Genomic DNA, 20,853 nt, shown 5'->3' with positions numbered 1-20,853 from the left:
CCACTGCCATGCGTTCCCACGGCAACACGCGCTGTCGGGACAGGTGATGGATTTGGCTGGAGTTAATTCCATTTTGACTCCGTCAATTCAGAACAATGAACTTAAATTCAATGAATTTGCTGACAAATCTCCACGTAGCACAACGGTCATTTTAACTCACTAAATAAAATTCAGATTACAACACAGCATATCATTAAAAAAAAAAAAAAAAAAAAAGTGACCTATAGATTCTAGTTCCGCGCATGTGTGCATTTAACAGGGATGTTGAAGTCTGAAGTGCCGGGTGCATCTCTGTACAGAGAGAATCTCTACCTAAACGCGTGCTTTTCCGACAAGCGTGCGCACCTCAGGTTCGTGAGAACGTTCGCAGCCAGGGCTGAAAGACAGACACGGCAGACGGTGGTGAAAGAGGCCCTCAGGAGGGAGCTTTATTGCCGTTACGAGTACAATGCAGCCTTAGGGTTATACCGCTCAGGAGCGCGCGGTCAGGGGAGACAGAGTGCAAGGCGTCAGAGCGCAAATCGCGTGCGAATCGGTCAGAAAATCCCACAGAAAAAGCCTTTAGGGGCGTGTGTGAGCTAGCCTGTACCTTCTGATCCACATGCATCATTCGGCTATTTTTATATCCCGCGAATGTTTACGCTATGCGGGAAACGCACCGTCAAAATAAAGGTTTATGAAAGCAACGATCGTGTGAAATTAAACAGTTTTTTTTGTGGATTTCCGTCGGCCTTGACCGCGCGCCCCTGATTTCGGGAGTTCAGGGTGTCTCTCCTGAGTTCAGCGGCAGAAGCTTCCCGGGTGAACCCAGGACCGGGGGTCGGTCGTCTTCGGCCCGCTGGGACCACGCGGACCGGTCCGACCGTGCGGGCGCGCTCCGTAGTGTGACTCTTAAGAAATGAAGCAGGATAAATACGTTAAAACCATACGGGGAAGGCACGCCGCTTTTCGACCATCGTCCCCGGTTCAGAAAAAGGTTGGCGGTCGCGGTCGCGGCTGAGCGGGTGGACAGCGGGGCGGCTCTCCGCCTCAGCCGTGGTTCACCAGCAGGTTCTGCAAGGGAAGGAAGAAAAGAAAAAAAAACAAGCGGTTATTACCCATGATTCCCTGCAAAAACTCATTCCCACAATTCCCTGATATACCCTCAGGTTAAATATTTGCTTAGCTCGAAGCTTTAATAAGGGAGAGGCTATTTTTAACTAAGCTAGTGCTAACTCAATATAAAAGCTGTATTTGAACATGCCAAAGACACATAACATTAATGAAAGTGCTGAACGGAAAGCACCGAACACATATACTCTCTCTCACATACACACACCTGCGCCCACACACACATTTAAAAACCTTTAATCTAAGTTTTAATGAAGTTGCACAAAGGATGTAAAAAATTTGAAATGCGTTAGCTGGCTGAGTTACATTTTCAGATGCTGAGAAGCTGTTTTCCGATAACTCCAATCTAGAGTCGCAATTGGAGGCATGGATTTCTCTGTGCCAATCAGAAGTCCTCTCGAGCTCTGTTTGAACTTGAAAATCTCTTCATCAGCCACCTCACGTACTTCCTGCTGGGCGCGCCAATCAGCTTGCAGCGCTTCGACCCCACTCCGGTTCACCTTGTCACTCACTTTCTCCACAGCGTCCTTAGCTGGGCCAGCTTACATAACTCTTTTACTGACTATCTGTTTCTGCAGGTTTGGGTGGGGGGGGGGGGGCACTTTGGGGCACGAGGTAAGAACTTTGTTCAAGGATGCATCGGTGTTGCCTCATCTGGGACTTGACCTCGCAACCCCCTGGTTGCGAGCCAGCTCCCCGCCTTTATCCTGTCTAAACTGCATGCGGGTTAGAGGTTCTCGAGGAGCCCAAAAAAAGAAAAGAAAGTGAAGAAAGGAAAAATTAAAGGAACAAATCCTAAAAGAATGTTCGTCGGGCTCCATGGAGCGCGTGCGGGTGAGCTGTTCCCCGTTATCGCCGAATCCGGATCCTGCCGGTGCTGCCGGTGGCCGTCGACCCTGCCGGGTGAATCCGGACCCTGCCGGCAGTCCCAGCCCCGCCCGGCTGAACAAAACGCGTCACCTCAGCTCAGCTACTGCCAAACCCTAAGGGCCTGATTTACTAAGACCTTTAGCATGTGCAAACCCTTTTAGCACCCACAAACTAATAACAGAACCAATGATTGGTGCAAAAAAAAGACCTTGACCAATCATTGGTCACCTTACTGATATTTCATGCGCTAAAAGCTTTTGCACACGTTAGTCTTAGTAAAGCAGGCCCCAAATGTTTTTCATGGCTTCACCAGCACAACCTATGCTACCTCTAAAACTACATCCCCAAACCTGCTTTCTACGTGAAGCGCTACATTCTCAGCCTCCATCTTCCACCTACCGTGGAAATTCACAGTAGAGCAAGAGAGAGGCATGCAGACATTATCCCAACCTGCAAATCACCAGTTAAAATAAGCTCCCATTCACAGGGATAAGGATCTCTTACTTACACATTCACATATTCTGAGGAGCACGGACAGCTCAGAGCTAGCATCGCTAATGCCTAGAGTGATCATAAACGCGGTCACGTCAAAGACCGATCGACGGCAGGCCGGTCAGGGCCGGTTCGGTCCGGTCTGAAGCCGCGCCGTCTTCGACCTCCGCCGCGAAGCCGGCCGCTGGCATCTGGCCTGCGGGCCGCGCGGGTCCGCCGGGACCTCCGGGGGTAAATAATTATCTTTGGCTCGGCGCCGTGCCACCGCTAAGCCAGGGCAGGGCAGCAGAGCCCGCCGCCGCCCACTGCAGAACAGGAAACCGTGACGAGGCGACAGGGACGCAAAGCTAACGCTGCTGCTAACCGCTGCCCTCGCGCGGACCAGCCAATCAGAAGAGGATTCATTCGCAGGTCTTACCAACAGTGTCATTTAACAGAAATTTCCCACTATGTGATTGAAAAAAAAAAACCTTTGATTACGCAGCAGGCAGTTCCTGAAACAAGCGATTCTTTTTTCCTCTTTTTCTTACTCTAATAATGAGAAACGTGTGATAATATCTGTAGACAACGGACCGGCTTCTGCGTTGCTTCCACAGTCTTACACCAAACTTTTAAAAATAAACCTAAAAGACTCATGCTGGAGGCAGTGCGGTGCTTTGACATCAACCTAAAGTGAAGTTCAGGCATACAGAAATCTGCAGAAGGATTTTCAGATCTATTTAAGATGGAAAGACAAACTGTACACAGTTTCAGAATGGTCTGCATATGTGTGTGTCCATGTTTCTATGCACGTGCAAACGTGTGCAGGACACGTATGTGCGTGTGTATGTGTACCTGCATACATACGTGCATGTAATGTGTGGGATGTTTGTATACGTACGTATTCTCCACACTAGAGCGCTGACTCATTATTCAAATTTACCTGCTCGCTGCTGGCGGCTGCGAACACCAATCACAGCCCAGGAGATTGAGGTCTTTACCAAACTAATGTGAGCTGTTTCCCGGCACCCAAATCGGAGCGATCTGTTTAATCTGGGCTCTCGCGCGCCGGGTTTGATTACAGCTGAATCAGCCGTTGTCTGAGGCTCTTAATAAACACACCGTCTAGAGGTGCCAAGGCCCTGCCTCCCAACTCAATTAAGATGAAGAAACGCAGTGTCCACTCATCAGCGAGCTGTGTGTGTGTGTGTGTGTGTGTGTGTGTGTGGGTAGGTGTGTGTGTGAGTGTGGGTAGGTGTGTATGTGTGTGGGTGTCTGTGTGTGTGTGTGTGTGTGAGTGAGTGTGGGTAGGTGTGTATGTGTGTGGGTGTCTGTGTGTGTGTGTGTGTGTGTGTGTGTGGGTGTATGTACGCGTGTATAGAATGCATTTATGTGTATGTGTGTTGTATGTACAGTACGTGTTTTATATGTTTTTGAGTGCATGTATTTATGTGGGTGTGTGTTGTATGTGCTTGCGTGCGTGTGTGTTTGTATATGTATGTGTTTTATGTGCTTGTGTGTGTGCATGTGCGTGATGCAGTTGGAAGAGGAGTCCTTGCACGTCTCTCATACACAAGCAAAAACAGTCTCACAAACAGTAACATTGTCATACACACACACACACACACACACACACACAAATGTTCAACTTCAACATGCATTGCCTCTCCACAAACACGCAGTACTTTTTCACCCATTTAAACACAGTAACACACACAGAATGTGTTCACACATTCAGACGCAACAGTGAGAAACTGTACAAAAGCAACAAAAAAAGCTATTTTAAAAAGCTGCAATGTCAGGAACATACAGTACTCAGAAGAATAATGTGTAGAGAGATACCATGGTAACGCATCGGTCCTCAAGGTGAAAGAACGAGGGGGGGGAAGGGGGGGAGGTGGAAGAAGCAAAACTCTGATATTGAGACCAAGAGCTCCCTGCGTCGCTTTTTTCCCATAACAAAATCATAGAAGACTGCAGCCCTGCAACGGATTGGCGGCCTATCCAGGGGGTATTATTCCTGCCTCTTGCCCAATGCACCCTGGGATAGGCTCCAGCACCCTCCTTGTACCTGCCCAGGATAAGCGGGTATGGATAATGGATGGATAGATGGACAGTGGACTGCATCTCACCCGCTGACCAACGCAGGATGCGGTGTGAGACAGACACAGAACAGGTGCGAAGAATGGCAATTTCCCAGAGCGGCGATTTACCGAAACAGTGATTTACCACAGCGCAGATTTATCAGAATGGCAATTTACCAAAACAGCAATTTACCGGAACGGCGATTTACCAGAATGGCAATTTACCAGGTGATTTACCAGAACTGAGATTTACCAGAACAGCAATTTACCAGAAATGAGATTTGCCAGAACGCCAACTTGTCAGAACACAGGCCCTCCCGCAGCTCCATGTCCCAATTAACTAATGAAAACATTTTCCAAGGCTGCTGTGCTCTTTACAAAATACGAGCTATAAAGCTATAAAGCAAAGTCATCCACAGAAGCTGAGATAGCAGGCTGCCCGTACAGAGCCCAGGATGAAGGGCTTAACCTGGGCTCAGGAAGGCTGGGCTGAGTACAGAACAGACAGGATTAAAGGGACTGGTACTGCCTCCATGTCTCCAGACCAGCTGCTACCAGAATCTACCTGTGACGGTTTTTTTTTTTATTTTAATTTTTTTACCTCAACTGTAGGTTTTCTTGAGGATTCAGGCTCAGTTTTGCACAATGTTTCTCATCTCCTGTTTTTCTGGTAAGGTTCTTTTACTCTTTTTTCTGTAAAAAGTGATCTACACATAATGAAACTGAATTGAGTACACAAATTACATTGGCATGGCAAGGTACGCCATCTGCCAAGCTACGGCTTGGCGGATCACGCCCTATACCTATTACAACAACGAGTTTGGCACTCTTCAGGGTTCCCTACAGAAATGACTACAATGACCACAGACTCTCAGCCTTTAAGAGCATTCATTTCTGTACCTTCTGATCTCATGTAAAGACCTCAGATTTCAGATACAACTTCACATGTCCACATTTAATGGCGGGCCTATATTTGGCATGCTTTAATTAATGACACTGCTTTGCTTGCGTAACCTGGCATCGTTGGATGTCGAAACCGTGTTTTTGTTGAGATATCATTTCGTTTTTGTACTGTAATTGATAATGAACTAGAATGTAAGGTTTATGAGTAAACTTTAGTATGATTGCTTCAACAATTGTTTATCTGTTACCAGATGAACAAGATTAAGAGCTGCAGCATCTTAAAATTTTACCAGTAAAACCATACGACATTACAACCTAATGGATTTTGTAGACTATCAAATAGTGGCACCGCTGAGGAATCGCTTATAACGCATTGCTTATAACACATTGCTTATAACCTGCCATTCACACACATTCCGCACTACATCCACATTCAGGCTTTGAGCAGATGCTCTTATTCAGAGTGACTGTGAGTGCACACAAACGGGTTTAGACCAGGAAGAGCTGGTGCCAAGTCATTAGGGTCACAGCCGATAGTACCCATTAATACATCGCTTACTCAGAAGTAATAAATACATCAACCTACAACATAACATTAAGAGGCACATAGGTGCAAGAGGGAGACTGAGCCAGTGGCAAAAGGGTTTGAGGATACAGCTAACGCCAAGGGCTAGTAAAGTCATGTTAAATAGTTCACCAATAGGACACTTGTGCAGGTTAATTAATGTTCATCTTATTGGCTACAGTACATATTGGTTTCCGATACTGCTGGAAGTGGTGAGGGTCAGCTATAAGAGGTCATCGTCCCTGTAGCCAAATAAACCCCAATGCCCCAGTGCAGTGATAGGGACACTGTGCTTTAGGAGACACCGTCATTCAGATGAGACGTGAAACCTGTGTGGTCATCAATGATCCCACGGCACTTTCTACAAGGGTCATCACCCTCCATTTTAATTGGCTGATATGAGATGAGTGTGCTGCTGCTGCTGTGGTGGTTGAGGAGATTTCCCCCCTTATCACTGAAAAACACGCTATATACGCTATATAAGCCAATGGATTTTTTTGGGTAATAAACCAATAGATTCAATTAGCCAATACAGCAATGAATTTGATTAGTTAATAAACCTATGGGTTTGATTAGCTAATAACCCAAAGGTCAGGTAATTAACTACTAACGAATCATGATCTCATGTAAGTGAGATCAAACCCGAACGATTCGACTCCGCTCATCCACTGACCTACACTATAATGCTGGCTAACACTTTTTTGAGCCAATCAGATCGCAGGATTTTTAACAGGATGCCAATGACACATACTGTAACCTTGTAGAGCTGATGGTGATGGAGAGCCTGGGCTGAAAGAGGGAATCTGGTTCAGCATGTTTCTCTCACGAATTCAGATCTGATTCATCACACTTCATTTGGATTTAGCAATTCAACAGACATTTTACATATGAAATGTGTAAAATTCAGACCAAGCTCATTCATCATGGGTACAAGAGCTGTGTCCCACCTGGGATTCAAACCAGCAACCAGCCCAGTTCTCGAACCTCTACGCTACACCGCCACCTTGTTTTTTGGTGTTTGTTCCCGTCGGGCTGGGTGGGTTTTGGTTCTGTTCTGACTGGATTCTGGCACAATCATTTGGGCCCCAACGTTCCAATAAAGGCGGGGCAGCCATCTTCCATCACCACCCGCCACGTCGCTAAGAGACAAGCCCAGACTCCAATAGCGAACCTACAAATACTGGCTGTGAAATTGCTCTGAATGGCGTTAATGAGTAGAAGCAGCAGGGGGCGATGTGGTAGATTAGGATTTCACAGCAAGGGCACTCATATCCCCTTAGACATGCACAGTCAGGCGTTACAGTGCAGTGGGAAGGATAACGTATTAAAAAAGCATCACGTGAATGTATTTGGTAAATATTTCCTCTGTTGCGTGCGGCGTTGTCTGGGAGACGCGGAGAGCAGAAGTGTGGAGGATGGCGGGGTGGCGGCTCATGGAGGCCTTGCGGGGCAGACGACGTTTGGCCAGAGCCCAGGGTTCCATGAGCTGAGCGGGTTTCGTACGCCGTCGAACACTGTGTCCAGAGAGATTTTTTTGGGGGGGGGGCAGGGGTGGAAAGAGCTGTCAGCCACGGGTATCCAGCACTGGTGGAACATGCCTGCCCTTTGACCTTCTGATCAGCACCAGAGAGAGAGAGGGGGGAGGGAGGAGAGCCGGGAGGGGGGCGTGGGCACTCGGCATTCTGGGATACGGACCCCAGCCACAGCTCTGAAGCAGAAAACAGCCAGCGCTGTTACAGAACGTGATGAAGATGAATAAACTGTTTCAGTGCACACGCCGTTTCTTAAGATTACCATGGTGATAGCTGAGCGAGCCGGACTGTGTTTGTGAAGAAGAAAATAAACGGGTTCAGTAAATATTGATTCAAAGTTAAGAATAAAATGCTGTTGGAATCCAGGCCTTTGTGCACAGAATCTCCCATCTATGGCACTATTCTCCTCTTTCAGAACCATGGACAGCGTGTGCTGCAGAGAATGACACTTTTCTGCATTGCATTTGAAAAACATAATATTGATAATTATAACAATAATAGTACTACAGGTACTACAGGAAAGCCAGTGACTATTTTACAACCTACATTCCACACAGTACTACAGGAGAGCCAGGGACTATTTTACACCCTACAGTCCACACAGTACTACAGGAGAGCCAGTGACTATTTTACACCCTGTAGTCCACGCAGTACTACAGGAGAGCCAGTGACTATTTTACACCCTGTAGTCCACGCAGTATTACAGGAGAGCCAGTGACTATTTTACACCCTGTAGTCCACACAGTACTACAGGAGAGCCAGTGACTATTTTACACCCTGTAGTCCACGCAGTACTACAGGAGAGCCAGTGACTATTTTACACCCTGTAGTCCACGCAGTATTACAGGAGAGCCAGTGACTATTTTACACCCTGTAGTCCACGCAGTACTACAGGAGAGCCAGTGACTATTTTACACCCTGTAGTCCACGCAGTACTACAGGAGAGCCAGTGACTATTTTACACCCTGTAGTCCACGCAGTATTACAGGAGAGCCAGTGACTATTTTACACCCTTGTTGGCAGCGGTTACTCTAGAAACACTTGCCAAATTAAACTCACAAGACCGCTGGCAGGACAAAAGCAATTGTGAGCCATCACCGCAGACACAGTGAGCTGATGTCCGAGCCCAGACTCCATAGGTCCATAGGCCCTGCTGCACTAACGGGAAGAGGCTTTGTTTAGCACACAGCTACATTACCCAGCCACTGAAACTGGGCTGGTTTTTAACACCACACAGTACTGCAGTCATCTAGGTTAAACACACTGTTCAGGGGCATGACACCTGGACCCCACCTCAGGGTGGAGCAACCGGACTCCACACCGACCTCGTTTCATTTCCTGCCTCAGTGACCCAGAACGCGTTCCCGGCCCCCGTCCGAGGTTTAAAGGGGTCTCAACGCAGGACGCCCACCGCTGCAGGGGTCGCGTTTCGGACAGATAAACATCTCGGCCGATTTTGAGTCAGGTCGCCTGCACAGCCTCTTAATGGCGAATGATACTGTACTGTAGGCCGTCACATGTCATAACACACAGAGCTCAGCCATCTGCAGTCAGACACGAGCGTGACTCTTCACCGGTAGAGCACGCAGTCGTTCCTAAAGGAATGAATTAAGCACTCACAATGGATCTGGTAACCAAGGCCAAGCATTTTTTATCCGCCATCACAAAGCTTCTGCGCTGGAATGTCCGTCACAGGTTTCTGTTCTTCGCCTCGTGGTCGAACGGCACTCAGCCACCGATTCCGCAGGTCATAATTTTCACACCTTTCGCATATTACTCCTGAAGTCAATAGCGACAAAAAAAACAAAAAAAAAAAAAACACCGGCTGCTTTTGAAGGAGGAAATTGTGAGGAGAGGTCACGCAAAGCGCGTCGGACGGACGTCAGCGCCGGTACGCGACACGGCCGCTAGCGCCCGCCGTTAGCGCTGTTTCAGACGGAACCGCGCGACGCAAACTGAACGAACCCAACAGGAAGTAAAACCCGCGCGGCGGTCGGGCTGTTTTCGGCGCGGCGGTACGGGTCCCGAGAGCCGGCTCCGCGGAGGAACCTTCGGAGCTGGTTTGAGCCGACGTTTACGTGCATTCTGGGAAACGTTACCGCGGGAGCGTTACTCCGAGCCAGACCTGGCACGCTTACACACACGCTACGGAAAAACAGCCCTGTTTAAACTCAAACGGCCTGGGACCGGCAGACTGCCCTTAACCGTTTGAGTGCTGGAAGGTCTTCACCTTTTCAGTTAAACCCTTTTTAATGTCTGTAATTACGCTATAATGACTTATTCCATTTTTGACGATGAGACCGCTAATTAGACTGTACTGATTAATATATTAAAACCGCAGTCATAATTTACAGTGGAGCTGCATCTGTGAAATGTTGATTAGAGCGTCACTGTCAAATAAAAATGTTTAAAAAATGTAACCGCCACACACAAACAGCACAGTTTTTCAGTGGAGATGGCACGGTTTTCCTCCATCCCATTGAAGGCACCTTTCTGTATCACACCTGGGTACCCCAACATTACCAGTCCCTACTCTATCCCCAGCTTGAGTCACTGTTTGCATGACAGAAAGTTCCGGAAGCACAGGCAGTGTGCATGTGTATTGCCCCACATCCCCCAGAATCCCCTGCATGTTTCTGACCAGGAGAGGGGGAGGGCTAATCCACACACCCCACTATTCATCCCCAACCCCCTCCCCTTCCCCCAAAAAAGGAGCCCGGATGAAAAAGAGTGCCATAAATATAATCAAAGGAATTTATGAGTTCATAAAAAATAAGTGTTTGAAACGCCGGGGCTGGGAAATGTGCTTACAGGCAGCGCTCGACTTAAAACTGCAATTCTCTCACAAAGAGTGATAGATTCTGAACGTGTCCTTCATGGATAGATTAGCACCCTGTACAAAGGGGAGAGAGGGAGGGGGAGAGGGGGAGAGAGAGAGAGAGAGAGAGAGTGTGAGAAAGAATCAGGGAGAGAGAGAGATTTTTTATTTTTATTTTTTTTATTTATTTTATTTTATTTTTTTTTTTTTTTTTTTTTTTTTTATATAACGGATTAATTGTATATAGTTGTATGTTATAACCACTGCTTTGGCAACACAAGTGCCTATATTTGTCATGCCAATAAAGCACTTTGAAATTGAAATTGAAATTGAGAGAGAGAGAGAGAGTGCGAAAAAGAATCAGGGAGAGAGAGAGAGAGAGAGAGAGAGAGAGAGAGAGCGAGTAGAGAGATCAGGGAGAGAGAGAGAGAGAGAGAGAGGGAGCGAGTGTTAGAGAGAATCAGGGAGAGAGAGAGTTAGAGAGAGAGAGAGAGAGAGAGAGAGAGTGAGAGAGAGAGTGTTAGAGAGAATCAGGGAGAGAGAGAGGAGGAAGGCAGAGAGAGAATATATTAAATCAGGAGTTGTGTTTATTCTCTGTGCTGTTCTGTGATGTTGGGAGTGGGTGTGTGAACAGTGACCTCGACGCACACACGTCCTGTATGGAGCTCCAGGGCAGAGGAGGAGAGAGATGACTGGCTTTCATTCATACCCAGGACCTAACGAGCTTTAGAAACGATCAGCGATGAGCCAATCTCGTACTCTCTTAATAAGTCTGAGGAAGGAAACCATTGAACTTCTCAGCAAACGTCCTTCATCAGAGGACTGGCTTAAGGCAAAAAATCCAACACACACAAAGGGGGCCCCAGAACCGAGTTTGAGGACCCCTGTTCAAGGTCAAAGGATCCCGAGAGGCCAAGATGGGGTAGCTTCACTTAAAGTCCTAAAAATGACCACCGCCCCCTCCCAATCCCTCTGGGCCCGACCCCAGCAGCTGGGGGGAGGCGATGAACATCTTAGAACATCGGGGGGCCCATCGCCGGGCCAGCAGCCGGCTGAGAAGCCGCGGACCGGTGGAGTCAGCCGATCGGCCCGGCGCCGGCATGCCTCCCTCCCCAGAGAGGCTAATCTCTCAGGGCCAAACGACCACGAACGTTTAAATAATCCCCCTGACCGTGACGGGGGACAGAGCGCAGAGACTGAACTTTTTAAAAAATCCCATTAAAGTCGCGCTAGAGCACGGCCCCAAAGACCCTGCTAATTACATCCACAGAAACAAAGCGCTCTTCTGTATTTACTTATTTTTCTGAATTAAGGGGGGGAAGTGCACTGGACAGACAGGGGGCAGCAGAAGAACGCTCTCAGTGCCGGAAGGTTCTCGGATTTCGCGGCCTGCGGTCACCGAGCTCTGAAACTCCAGAGGGGATCAGGCGCTGACGTGCGATAGGTTCCCTGGCACGGCTCTAGGGCTCCCCTAGTGGACGCGGGAGAAAGAGCGGGAGTTCTTGTGCTGCTGGTCACAGCCAACTTTGAATTCACACTTGGTTCAGCAGAGGATATCCCAGCTGTCGCCTTCCTGTATCTATCTCTCATAAGCCCCACTCCAGCAAAAATCCCTCCCTGAACAATGACACCTTGAACAAGCACAGCCCTGGGCAGCTATGTGTATGTGTAGGCTTTAGACAGAATAGCATCAGCCATTTACAGCATATAAAGAGCTGTTAATTCAGCTGCTGTCTGGAACAGGGGGCATGTTATGCACACCCAACTGACTGATTAAGTGACTGGTCGATTGATTTATTGATTTATTGACTGACTGATTGATTGCTTGATTTATCCATTGACTGACTGACAGGAAAAATGACCATGCTGAACGTACCTATGCCTGGTGATGGAAGTCAAACACCTGCGTTTGGGAAATAAAGATTTAACAAGCGATCGGCTTGGAGTCTCTCTCTCTCACCCAGCACCTCCTTCTCTCGCTCCCTCCCTCTCTCTCTCGCCCAGCACCTCCTTCTCTCGCTCCCTCTCAAATTTTTCAAATTCAAATTCAAATTCAAATTCAAATGCTTTATTGGCATGACATATTTAAAAATACATATTGCCAAAGCGTAGTGACAACAGCAATCAACTACAGTAAGAATATATAATCAAAAGGAAAAAAGAAGACAAGCAGCATCAACGATAACAGCACAAATGATAGGAACATAATACTTATCTATTAAGTTAACTGAATTAAATTAATTATATTATATACATGCACACCCTCTCTCTCTCTCGCCCAGCACCTCCTTCTCTAGCTCCCTCTCTCTCTCTCGCCCAGCACCTCCTTCTCTAGCTCCCTCTCTCTCTCTCGCCCAGCACCTCCTTCTCTAGCTCCCTCCCTCTCTCTCGCCCAGCACCTCCTTCTCTAGCTCCCTCTCTTCTCTCGCCCAGCACCTCCTTCTCTCGCTCCCTCCCTCTCTCTCTCTCACCCAGCACCTCCTTCTCTCGCTCCCTCCCTCTCTCTCACCCAGCACCTCCTTCTCTCGCTCCCTCCCTCTCTCTCACCCAGCACCTCCTTCTCTCGCTCCCTCCCTCTCTCTCTCGCCCAGCACCTCCTTCTCTCGCTCCCTCCCTCTCTCTTTCACCCAGCACCTCCTTCTCTCGCTCCCTCCCTCTCTCACCCAGCACCTCCTTCTTTCGCTCCCTCCCTCTCTCTCACCCAGTACAGTGACACTTTCTGAAAAATGGGGGAGGACTGTTTGCTGCTAGACCTCAAAGCACATAAACACTAGGAGAAAAAGGGGAGAGAGAGAGCAAGGGAGAGGGAGAGGGAGAAGGAAGGAGGGAGAGATAGAGAGACAAAGTGAAACAGAAACAGATAAGAATGTACAGACCAGAAGAAATTATTAGTCAAATTTGCAGCTCATTTCGGCTAAAACATAGCTAAGAAAAGTAAATGTTAACTTTTGTCATTATCATGATTTTTATTTATTTATTCAGAGCTTATTCCCCCCACACAATACTAATCTTCACCTTATTTTTCATTTCCATTACATTTTATAAGTTATCTTATCCAGCACCGCTCCAGTGATGTCATGTGCTGTTATTACTTGTTAGGCTCACAAAAATGCAGAGCAAAAAAAAATATGGTGCCAGTGAAGTCCAACTGAAATTCAACAGAGGTAGAGAGGAGCAGCGGGAGAGAGATGAATGGAGCGGGACAGAAAAGAGAGAGGAGACAGGGAGGAATAAAGGAGCGCTGAAAGGAAGAGAGGCAGAAAGGAAGAGACGGAAAGCGAGCGAAAGGTAGAGAAAGAGAGCAGAGAGGGCTGGTGAAAGTTAAAAGAAGGGAATAGTCTGTGAAAGGCAGAGAGAGAGAAACAGAGAGAGAGAAATAGGGAGAGAGAGAGAGATGCAGGGTAAAGAGACAGAGAGAAGGAAAGAGGGAGAGGGAGAGAGGAGAAACAGAGACAGACAGGGAGAGAGAGATAGGAGAGAGGGAAAGAGTGTTTGAAAGGGAGGAAGAGGAATGGAAAGAAAGAGTGTGTTTGAAAGGGAGGAGGAGGGAGGGAAGGAAAGAGTGCGTTTGAAAGGGAGGAAGAGGAATGGAAAGAAAGAGTGTGTTTGAAAGGGAGGAGAAGGGAGGGAAAGAAAGAGTGTGTTTGAAAGCGAGGAGGAGGAAAGAGAGGGAAAGAGAGGGAAAGAGGCAGGGAGACGCCCAGGTGAGGAGAGGTAATTACTGCTCTCTGACAGGCTGGCTGGACGGCGCTGCCGTGGAGACGGGCGGAACGCTGCCGCCGTGGCGACAGACAGAAGACTCTCATTCTTCTTCATTAGCCCTGACTGATGAGGGACTCGTCTCCCATCCCTCCATCTCTGTTCCCTCCCTTCTCTCAGCCCTGTACATACATCTCCCCGTCTCCCTCTCTGTGTGTGTGTGTGTGTGTGTGTGCGGGTGTGAGTGCATGTGTGTATTTGTGTGAGTGTGTATGTGTGAGTGCGTGTCTGTGTGAGTGTGTATGTGTGTGCATGTGTGAGTGAGTGAGTGTGTGTGTGTGTGTGTGTGTGTGTGTGTGTGTGCGGGTATGAGTGGGTGTCTGTGTGTGAGTGAGTGTGTATGTGTATGCGCGGGTGTGAGTGCATGTGTGTATTTGTGTGTGAGTGTGTATGTGTGAGTGCGTGTCTGTGTGAGCGTGTATGTGTGTGCGTGTGTGAGTGAGTGTGTGTGCGTGTATGTGTGTGTATGAGTGTGTCTGTGTGCGTGTGAGTGTGTGTCTGTATGAGTGTGTATGTGTGTGCGCGTGTGCAGGTGTGAGTGTGTGTGTGTGTATTTCTGTGTATGAGTGTGTGTCTGTGTGTGTGACTGTGTGTATGTGTGTATATGCCTGCAAATTCATATAGCAATGCTCCAACATGAAGTATAAAGTCTTCCCAGAAGAGAAGGAATGTTATAGCAGCAAAGGGTGGACCAACTCCATATTAATGCCCATAATATTGGATGAGACGTTGGATGTCAGGCGTCCACATACTTTTGGCCATGTATTTCTCAGGTGTTCTATGAGGTATGAGAATCCCACCTGAGTTTATTCAATAACAAAGTTCCTGCTCCCTGAGCTGAAACGGACTCCCGGGGACCCAGATGTCACATGAGCACTAGAATGACTCGCCAGCATGTGTCTGTCCCCACCAGCAATTTGGCAGGAGAAGGGCTCCAAACCCGGAAATACATCCCTTATTTTATTCGTGTTTGGCTCCTTGGTCCTCGCCTGACCTGGAAATCATTTGAGCTCCTCCATCTTTAAGGACGTTCCAATTCCTTAAACGTTCCTCACGTGCACAGCGGCCGATTAGCTCAGTTGGTTAGAGCGTGGTGCTAATAACGCCAAGGTCGCGGGTTCGATCCCCGTACGGGCCACTGTTTTTGCATGGCTTACAGGGCAGTACAGTTTAACCTCTTCGTGCGCATGCCAAATCTGGCCAATCCTTGCCCATTTAGCGGGTACCCTATTTAAAGCTTTATAACTCCAGAAGCGAACACCACAGAGACTTGAAAAATAGCTTAAACAAAGGAAGACATTTACAATACTAATTTAGATTATTTCTTCCCAAATTATGAATATAAACTGAAGTATCACAAATGAAATTGTCTAGGCAAAAAATCAAAAATGAATTTGCTCTTTGTTAGTAAGCAATAAAACACTGAGAGACTGCATATATACAGGCAAAACCGCAGATTTTTCACTGAACAAAGACAAACCCTGCCCCCCACACCAACGTCTCCACAGACACACACCTGAACAGCTTTGCTAGATTTTCCCCAGATTGAGGATTCTTTAGTATTCAGTCCTTCGCTTTGACCAATTACGATTCAGACAGGTGTTTTATCTCTTATTTTCATTTTATGCAGTACACAAGACTTTTACATTTATTTCAGCGATAAAATGAAAGTGCGATGCGATGTTGAGCCAATAATGAAAAAGTGTAATGGCTGTGCGCTTGGCTTTGGAAGCAGACGGCAGAGCGGCGAGACTGAGCGTCAGCGCGGGTGACATTCAGGGGGCCCCTGGGATCTGAACCCCGCAGCGTGGAGCAGCGTGGGGCTTTAAGGCTTTAAGCAGCTGCCTTCCCTTTTTAAAGCGTTTCTCCAGCCGAACCCGGCTGGGGTGATGCTACAGGACCCCGGCGCTGCTGAATTTCCAGTGATAAAGGCGTCAAACGCTCTTCAGCTGCTGGCGAATGAGAGGAGGCTTACAAAATGGATACAAGCAAACGTGAGTGACTGAATATGCAATGTGTGTGTGTGTGTGTGTGTGTGTGTGTGCATTTGTGTGTGTACGTTTGTGTGTGTGAGTGTGTATGTATGTGTATTTGAGTAAGTGTGTGTGTGTGTGCGTGTGTGTGTTTATGTGTGAGTGTGTGTGTGTGTGTTTGTGTGTGCATATGTATGTGTATTTGAGTAAGAGTGTGTGTGTTTATGTGTGAGTTTGGGTGTGCATGTGAGTGTGTGTGCATGTGTGTGTATGTGGGTGTGTGTGTGTTTATGTGTGAGTGTGGGCGTGTGCGTGAGCGTGTGTGTGTTTGTATTTGTGTAAGTGTGTATGTGTAAGGGTGGGTGTGCGCGTGAGTGCGCGTGAGTGCGTGTGTGTGTGTGTGTGTGTGTGTTTCTGTGTGAGTGTGGGCGTGCCCGTGAGTGTGTGTGTGTCTATGTGTTTGTATTTGTGTAAGTGTGTTTGTGTGTGTGTGTGTGTGTCTATGTGTATGTGTGTTTGTATTTGTGTAAGTGTGTGTGTGTGTGTGTGTGAGAGTGTGGGCGTGCGCCTGAGTGTGTTTGTGTGTACACACACAGCGATGGTATCAGTGTAAATGGCCAGTATTTGTACACCTGGACAGTAACAGGTTAGGGCAGATATGCTGAAAAGTAAAAATAATTACTTAGATGTCTTTGGTAGATAACACTGAAGGACAACACAACAAACTCATTTTAACTTTGGGCAACAAAAAAAAAAACTTTTTTAAAATGAAGCTGAAGATGTAAGCTGAGGTAAACTGAGGTCATTACTGAAACGGATCATGGAAAGCAGCGTCTTACACCGGAAGTCTCCAATGCTCCCATCGCCAGCCGTACATCCCCTTTCAACGCCCGTTTACTCCAAAACCAAAATGGCTGCTTTATCTCTCATTATCTCACCATGGCTAATATATTCAGCAGAGCTTCACTGAAGCGTCTGTCCTTAATTAGTTTGTTTTTGGTGGATTTGGCGAGGTGACCGGTATTCACGAAAGTTTGTTTTCACGCTCCAAATACCATTTGAAAAAAAGCTATAATTGGGAGGACATCCGCGCTTATTTTTCTGAGAAAACCCGGCAACAGCGTATTTCATAGAAAGACGACTGCCTGGAGACAGCAAACAATGTCGTCTGACGCGATAATATTGAGCGACATATCAAACCTAATTTTGAAGACACTTTTTTGGATTTTAGGCGCTTTCTCTTTTACATTCGGCGTGCAAGTTTTTGTGTTTGCGTCATCACATTTGAATACTTTTACTTTTTTTGAATACAGGATTGTTGCACCTGACACCATCAGTGGAAAATAGCATGTAGAGGAGTAATTATAAAATGCAAACACACATTGAATCCACATTGCTACAAAAATGCCACCGTGAAAAGGATTGACACTTCAAAAACTGGAATACTGAATCTTAATTTTTTTGCTGAAAACTTATTTCCTGAAATCAGCAGCACTGGCAGCTGCGGTGATGGGCTTTCTGGAGTACGTTTTATGGCACACCTAGCAGGAGTGGTCGTGTTTCGGCTGACGCAGCCAACTTTGATGGCAGAAAGCAAACCAGGACTGCAGTTCACAACTGGCTGCACTCCTCTGTGCGATGCCATTTGCCATGGCAATGTGGGCGGGGATTATATACCCCTGCGCAATGCCACTGGCCGTGGCAATGTGGGCAGGACCTATACACCTCTGTGTGAAGCCATTGGCCGTGGCAATGTGGGCAAGAACTATACACCTCTGTGTGAGGCCACTGGCCGTGGCAATGTGGGCGGGATTGTACTCCCCTGTGCAATGCCATTGGCCGTGGCTATGTGGGCGGGCCTGTGTCCCTTCGTGTGAAGCCATTGGCTGTGGCCATGTAGGCGGGGCCTGTGCCCCTCTGTGCGAAGCCATTGGCCGTGGCTAAGTGGGCGGGGCCCGTGCCCCTCTGTGTGAAGCCATTGGCTGTGGCTATGTGGGCGGGGCCCGTGCCCCTCTGTGTGAAGCCATTGGCCGTGGCTATGTGGGTGGGGCCCGTGCTCCTTTGTGTGAAGCCATTGGCTCGTGGCCATGGGGGCGGGGCTCACCTTCTTGGCAGCGTCGATGCACTGCATGTACTCCTTGGCCAGGTCGGAGCAGCGCAGGGTCTGGTCGCGGTTGTCACGGTAGCACTGCAGGATCTGGCTCTGCAGCGTGGGGCAGGCGGGCTCTGTGCTGCGCGGCCTGGAGGAGCGGAGAGGAGGTGACATCATCGTCAGGTCACATCACAGCAAAGCTAAACAAACCCAACACAAAACTATCAAACAGTCAAAAAGCCAGAACCAATGATACACATCATCATGTATCATAATTAAAAGTACGTTTTATGGCACACCAAGCAGGAGTAGGTGTGTTTCGACTGATCCATTAGCGCTGTTAGCAACGATGCTTTTACCGCTGGCGGGTGGGCCGACCGTAATGGAGTTACAGACTACGTGACAGTAACACGTCCCTCCGTGAACGGATGGGAAATTAACACAGCCGGCCTGCAAACGTGCAGCACAGATGAGAGACACATGATGACCTCACTGCTCGTACTGGATCCATCGCTGAAAGGTGCACACTTGAAGTGAGGCATGTAAAAGAAGTGACAGACGTACAATTCATTTGTTAAACCAATTGTCGGTGCTTTACGTTTCCATTTATTTAATGTCGGTTTTGTATTTAAATTGAGATCAGATTATTTTTTCCCCATCTGTGAAACGCATTGCTGCATTACTGTCCAATTAAATCTCACGATGAATCAGCGGTGCAATGTTAATGAAAAATAATAAGCTTTGTCTCCAAATTAAGACATCGCAGGCCATTTTCTTTCACGGGGGCTTTGTTCCACATTCCGACACTTTCATTTCATTCATCAGAAACGTCGGTTGTGCGTTTATTGACTTTGAGACAACAGGCTACTACGGTAAATGGATTACATGCAACAGCCTATCCGCTTATTAAAAGCCTGTCACAGGCAAAAGCCTATGAGCTTACTGAACGTTATTGTTTTGGCTGCGGTCCGTTCCTGCTGGCGCATGCTTTTACGGCCCATCGCGTTACGCGTTTTAAAAACAGGACGTCTGACTTTATCGACTGGGTCCTGCCATTAACGGATCGATGAAGGTAATTGAAAGCGTTCGTCCCTGGTGTAGATCGACACAAGCGTTCGGTGCCGCCCGTTCCCGGAGCTCCTACCCAACGAGCACAGGACGGACGAGGGTACCTTTCCCACACCGAACCTCGTTGGTTTTTCTGCACGCGGCTCATGCTCACCGCTTCCAAAAACGCGACGCCATCCGTTGACGTCAATTCACAGCCAATCAGATGAATGGAAGGTACCGCCTGTCTGCGGAGCTCCAGGAGCATCTCATCTCAGGGGGGAATTTGTTTGTGTAACGCGGTCAGCGTTGAGAACGACGCCTCTCGTCTTCCTGCCACCGCCCGAGGAAAAAGTTTCCAGAAGTCTCCGCTGCTCCATATCGAATTCCAGAGGTGGAGCGAGCGAAAGAAGACCTTCCCCTTTAACCCCACCGCTTCCCCCGAAAGAACATTCCACACGCCACTCGACAGGAATCACGCAAAAACATCTGCTTCGACTTTTTCCTTTGACTGCCTTTGATCGGTGCAACCGAACTGTTTGCATTAGGATATTATGGAGCCTTAGGTCCTGTGTCTGTGGAAGCTATGCAACACATGCGACAAGTGAGAGAGAGAGAGAGAGAGAAAGAGAGAGAGAGAGAGAGAGAAACAAACTTCAATCCACTCTTGTTAAAGGTACGATAAACAATGTTTATCCTGCTTTTTTTATTTTTATTTTTTAAAATCAAGCGAAGCTCCATTTAATTATCCTCAGAGAGAGAGAGAGAGAGAGGGGGAGCAGAGCAAGCCGTGTTCTTTATGCTGGCTGATAACAAACTGCCCTTCCGTGTCAAAACTGCCCCCCCGCCACCGCGAGGAAAGGGCCTACGATGATCGTAGGAGCGGCTGAGCAGAAACGGGCCAAAGGTCTTCAGTAAAAATCTAATGTATCAGTGGAGCTTCTGACTGGCCTGGAGGGGGGCGGGGAGGGGGGCTCAGACACGGATTTCAGGCTGAAGCCTGTGACAGTAATTGTGTGGAACGCTCAGAGATGAAGGGTCTAATTAACACCATTTCTCCGTTAAGCTCCACCCCTCCCCAAAGAAAAACCCAAACAGGCAACTGAACACAACCAGACTTCTGAAACTCAACTCAAATCTGAAAATGGAACGAAGGAAGGTCATCGGCAGGACCAGGCACCACGCTCCTGCTGCAGAACAGCCTGGTTCCCTGTCGATTCAGCTACAATGCCATGAAAATGTATTTGACCCTTTCTTCACTTCCTCTATTACTGCATATTTGTCACATTGAATGGTCTCAGATCTTTAGTCAAAGGGAAACTGAATAAAAAAGTTATGAAACACCCATATCACCCATGTAAAAAAGTAATTCCCCCCTTGGTAATTCACCCAACCAATTGATCAAATTTAATTGACAATTAGATTCAGCCAATTGAACACAGCCATGGCGCTCTACCAAAAAGGGTAGTTTAACCCCAGCGGATGAGGAGGGGGAACTGTCAGTCAGTGGAAAAAGACAGAGCCCCAGCCCTCAGTATCCCTACATAAGGTCTGCTTTTATAAACCTCACAATTAGCCAGTAGCTCGATCAGGCACTTGACTGGCATCCGGGTGCACTGTGGGAGAACT

At 47.8% G+C, this 20,853-nt stretch overlaps 1 protein-coding gene and 1 non-coding gene across 2 annotated transcripts in view; one reads left to right on the top strand and one right to left on the bottom strand.

Moving 5' to 3' along the window:
• Window positions 1–403: 403 nt before the first annotated feature.
• The window catches only part of LOC135235078 (MICOS complex subunit mic25a-like), a 69,489-nt gene continuing 49,039 nt past the window's right edge, over window positions 404–20,853 (bottom strand). Inside the window, exons 8-9 of the mRNA XM_064300274.1 lie at window positions 18,190–18,325; window positions 404–1,053 (exon numbers count right to left, since the gene is read on the bottom strand). Of these exons, the coding sequence (XP_064156344.1) occupies window positions 1,030–1,053; window positions 18,190–18,325 (160 nt within the window). The 3' untranslated portion in view covers window positions 404–1,029. The remainder of the gene's footprint in view (window positions 1,054–18,189; window positions 18,326–20,853) is intronic.
• trnai-aau (transfer RNA isoleucine (anticodon AAU)) lies at window positions 15,177–15,250 on the top strand. Its single transcript has one exon. It is a non-coding gene; the product is annotated as a tRNA-Ile (tRNA).

The sequence above is a fragment of the Anguilla rostrata genome, chromosome 11 (assembly GCF_018555375.3).
Source record: "Anguilla rostrata isolate EN2019 chromosome 11, ASM1855537v3, whole genome shotgun sequence".
NCBI classification, from domain to species: Eukaryota; Metazoa; Chordata; class Actinopteri; order Anguilliformes; family Anguillidae; genus Anguilla; species Anguilla rostrata.
This window is presented reverse-complemented; position numbering and strand designations above follow the sequence as displayed.